At 53.7% G+C, this 3,898-nt stretch overlaps 1 protein-coding gene across 1 annotated transcript; it reads left to right on the top strand.

Moving 5' to 3' along the window:
• The first annotated feature begins 570 nt into the window (after positions 1-570).
• Positions 571-3,056, top strand: LOC103129532 (uncharacterized). Its single transcript, XM_007540674.2, has one exon. It carries the CDS (start codon positions 1,284-1,286, stop codon positions 2,292-2,294), a length of 1,011 nt encoding a protein of 336 aa, XP_007540736.2. The 5' UTR covers positions 571-1,283; the 3' UTR covers positions 2,295-3,056.
• The last annotated feature ends 842 nt before the right edge of the window (positions 3,057-3,898 follow it).

Raw genomic sequence — 3,898 nt, 5'->3', positions numbered from 1 at the left:
CTGGTAAGTAGGCGGCGCCGGTCTCGCTCACTCTTTAAATCCACTGAGTCGTCCCCCCCACACTCTCCATCTTCCAGGCTCGTCAAATACGCCAGTCTATGCCAACATATCTCCCCGGCTTCGCTCCAAAATACTCCAGGGCCAGCTCATAAATCTGGCTTCCATCATTCTGCCCTCCCCCGAAGTCGACCAGCACGTCGCTTCTTCAGAACAGTTCACAGCTATTCTCAAAACATCCAACCCCCGTCTCTCCAAGGACCTCTCTATGGGCCAATTCGTAGCCGCTTTCAGCATCTATAGAGACGTCATTTGTTCTGTCTACCCCGACCTCGCTCTTATTGCTTATTGCTTATTGCCAATATGGCAGGTCGCTGTTCTATCAAAGCCTTCGCTTCCAAAGCAGCCGCAGTCCTTTCCCGCTCTGGTCAGCGCCTAGACTGGTCTATTTTAGACACGGAAATCCTCATCATGCTTACCCACGCAGTCACCTGTAATCTTTGCGGTTGCTCTGGGCACCAGAGCTCCTTTTGTCCATCTCTCCCCTTTAAAGCCAACCGCTCCACCGCCGCTCCTTCGCATTCTATTCCTCCCCTTCTCCCGACAGATCGCCACAGCAGGACAGTCCAGGTATTTAACCGAATGCCGATTTGCAATAATTTCAACGAAAGCGTCTGCTCATTTCCCGCCTGTGCTTTTCTCCATGTATGCAGCCTCTGCGCCGAAGCCCACCCCAAGTCAGTCTGCCCCCGCCGCCCGTTTCCAATGAAAAACCGTCGAGATTCCAAGCTTTAGTTTCTCGGCACCTCTCTACTCCCATACACGTTTCAGTACTAGCGTCTCTTCTCCAGTTCCACCCCGATCGCACCTTCGTCAATTTCCTAATCTCCGGTCTTTCTCAGGGCTTTCTGATCGGCGCCCCTCAGTCCCCCTTCCCTTCCCTCTCTATCCCTAACCTTCAATCCGCGCTCCAAGAACCGGCAGTCGTTTCTTCGCTCCTCCAAAAGGAGGTGTCCAAAGGCTACGCTATTGGTCCCTTTAGATCCCCCACTTTTTTTATCGCGTTAATCCCCTCGGAGTCGCTACTCGCAAATATTCGGGGAAAAAACGGCTGATCTTGGACCTGTCTGCTCCCCACTCAGGTCCCCACGCTAGCATAAACGGTCTCATCCCAAAACCGCCCTTTTCTCTTTTTTACGCTTCCGTCGATCACGCTATCTCGCTCAGTAAAACGGCCGGGCGGCACGCCTTGCTCGCCAAAGCCGACATCAGACGCTTTTAAGATCATGCCCATGCATCCGTCCCAGTGGCACCTGTCAGACACGCTGTCAGGAGCTCTCTGCTGGATTCTCCTTAACGTCTCTAGACTCCCCTCCGTGCTCCATCTCCTCGATGATTTCCTGCTCATCGATCCCCCCTCTTCCCCCCCCACCTCACTGCAAACCCTGAAAGACCTCTTCCTCCGCGTCGGCGTTCCTCTCTCCCGCGAAAAAACTCTCGGCCCATCTACTAAGCTCGAATTTCTCGGCATTAACCTCGATTCCGATCAGATGCTAGCTTCCCTGCCCGAGGACAAATTGGCCCGCATTCGTCAGATCTCCCGCAGTCATCTTTCATCCTCCGTCCTGTCCAAACGCGACCTTCTCTCGCTGCTCGGGCACCTCAACTTTGCCATGTGCATTATTCCGCAAGGGCGCTCCTTTATCTCCCGGCTTCTCGATCTCGCCAATTCGGTTCCTCACCTGCTCGATCAGGTCTCTCTGGTCCGATCTCTCCTTCTGGTCCGAACTGCTAGACCATTGGAACGGCATCTCTTTTTTTTTTACGAGGACGTCATCTCCCCCGCCGACGCTATGCAGTTCTTCACAGACGCGGCGCCTTCTGCGGGCTTCGGCGGTTTTTTCCAGGACAGATGGTTCGCTGTGAAATGGCTCCCCCTTTTTCCTCACTCCGAATCCTCGGCTTTTTATGACATCATTCCCATTGCAGCCGCTTGCTGCGTCTGGGGACATTTATGGGTTCGCAAACGTATTGTCGTTTTCTGCGATAACACCGCTGTCGTGGAGGCCATCAATAAAGGTCGCTCCTCCAGTTCTATCATGCCTTTTCTACGCCGTATTACATGGCAATTGGTGATCCATAATTTTATCATCTCTGCGCGTCACGTCCCGGGCCACGCAAATGCTATCGCTGACGCTCTGTCTCGCCTTTGTTTCCAGACTTTCCGTCAACTCTGCCCGTCAGCCAGCCCTTTTCTAACTCCGGTGCCCTCTCTCTGGAGCCTCTGCCTGGACTAGTTCCCGCCTCCCTCTTCCCCCTGCTGCAGTCAGCCAAATTTCACATCAAGAATGGCCTAGCCCCCTCCACGTTTAAATCCTACTCTTACGCTTGGTCCAAATTCACTAAATTCTGCTCCTTTCACCGAGTTCCCCCGTTACCCATCTCCACCAACACCGTCCTGGCCTTCGCTACTTTCTGCCTCGAGCACTCTCGTTTTAAGCCTTCATACATTCGCAGCCTCCTGGCTGCGAATGTATGAAGAGACGCTAGTACTGAGAAGAATGGAGAAGACGCTAGTACTGAAACGTGTATGGGAGTAGAGAGGTGCCTGCGAACTTCTTCTCGCAGCTTCACCAGCCCCTCCCTTCGCTAAGCCTTTTTTCCAACCACGCCGTGAAACTTTTTCTGAAGGGCATATCTAAACAGCATCCCACCCTCCCCGATAGGCATCTACCCATTACTCTCCCCATCCTCAAAGACCTGCTCATCGCCCTTCAGTTAAAACCCTACTCCCCCTATCTGAAATCTCTCCTCTCAAGCTCGTTTCTTTTGGCTTTTTACGGCCTCCTCCGCCTGGGCGAGTTCTCCACTCCAGATAATTTTTTTCGTCCCCTCCCGAGATCTAGCGGTCTTGGACCTCAAGTTCCATTGGTTGGTCCCATTGTAGCTTTTAGCCCTTTTAGTCCAAACTTTCTTTTTCCTCTATCCCACACCTCTTTCCCCATCCCCGTGCAGCCCAGCCCAGGTAACGTTTCTCCTTAGAAACCCTCCCACATCGCGCCTTAGCTCCACCCATCTCTACCCCAGGCCCTCCTCTACCTTCACCCTAATTAGCTTCATGCCCCATCAAATCCCTCTTCCGGCACCTCACCTTTCACCCCAGTTAACAGCAGCTGGCCTTCATCTACCAGCGCTAAACCTTTATCGCCCCAGTCACCAGTAGCTGGCCTACATCTACCAGCCTCTCGCCAACATACGCTCCGGCGTCCCCTGCTGGCCTTAATCTACCAGCATCCCCTCGCTCTGTGCCCCCCGGCAACCTCTGCTGGCCTACATCTCCCAGCAGCCAATCACTACCCCTCCGGGGCGCCCCCGTTTGGCCCTTATCCACCTCACTCCTTATCGAGTCCCTAGTTTCCTCCTCTAATGCCTAAGTCACCTCCTTATTTTGCCTCCTCCCGTTCCTAAGTCACTCTCGAAACCCAGTTTGAGCACCTCCTTCCCTGGCTTCGGCCCCGGCCTCTGCCCCGTTTTGGGGGGTTTACATTCCCTCGCTGCATCAGGAATGTTCATTGAGCTTATCGAAGTCCAGCTCGACGTCCCCGGCCGGGGCCTGATCGCCAAAGAACTTTGTATTTATTTTCATGTTGTTTTGTCATTAAACCCTTTTAACTGCTTCCCTCTCTCCGTCTGAGTCTCTCCAGATTGAAATGGAGTCTTGACTGAAGTTCAGGCTGGAAGACTCTTTTGGCGCACCTGGCCCTGCAATCAATGCCTCCCTCTCCGCAACCCGGACCTATCAACGCAGGTCCACGCCTCCCTCCAGCCAATCATCGCCCAGGCTCATGTTCAAAAGGACCTTCCCTCCAAGCCTCCTCCGCTTACCAGCCCCGATCAACCC

This window comes from Poecilia formosa, unplaced genomic scaffold (genome assembly GCF_000485575.1).
Source record: "Poecilia formosa unplaced genomic scaffold, Poecilia_formosa-5.1.2 Scaffold554, whole genome shotgun sequence".
Classification (NCBI taxonomy): Eukaryota; Metazoa; Chordata; class Actinopteri; order Cyprinodontiformes; family Poeciliidae; genus Poecilia; species Poecilia formosa.
The sequence above is the reverse complement of the archived record's forward strand: the minus strand, read 5'-3'. Positions and strand labels throughout refer to the sequence as shown.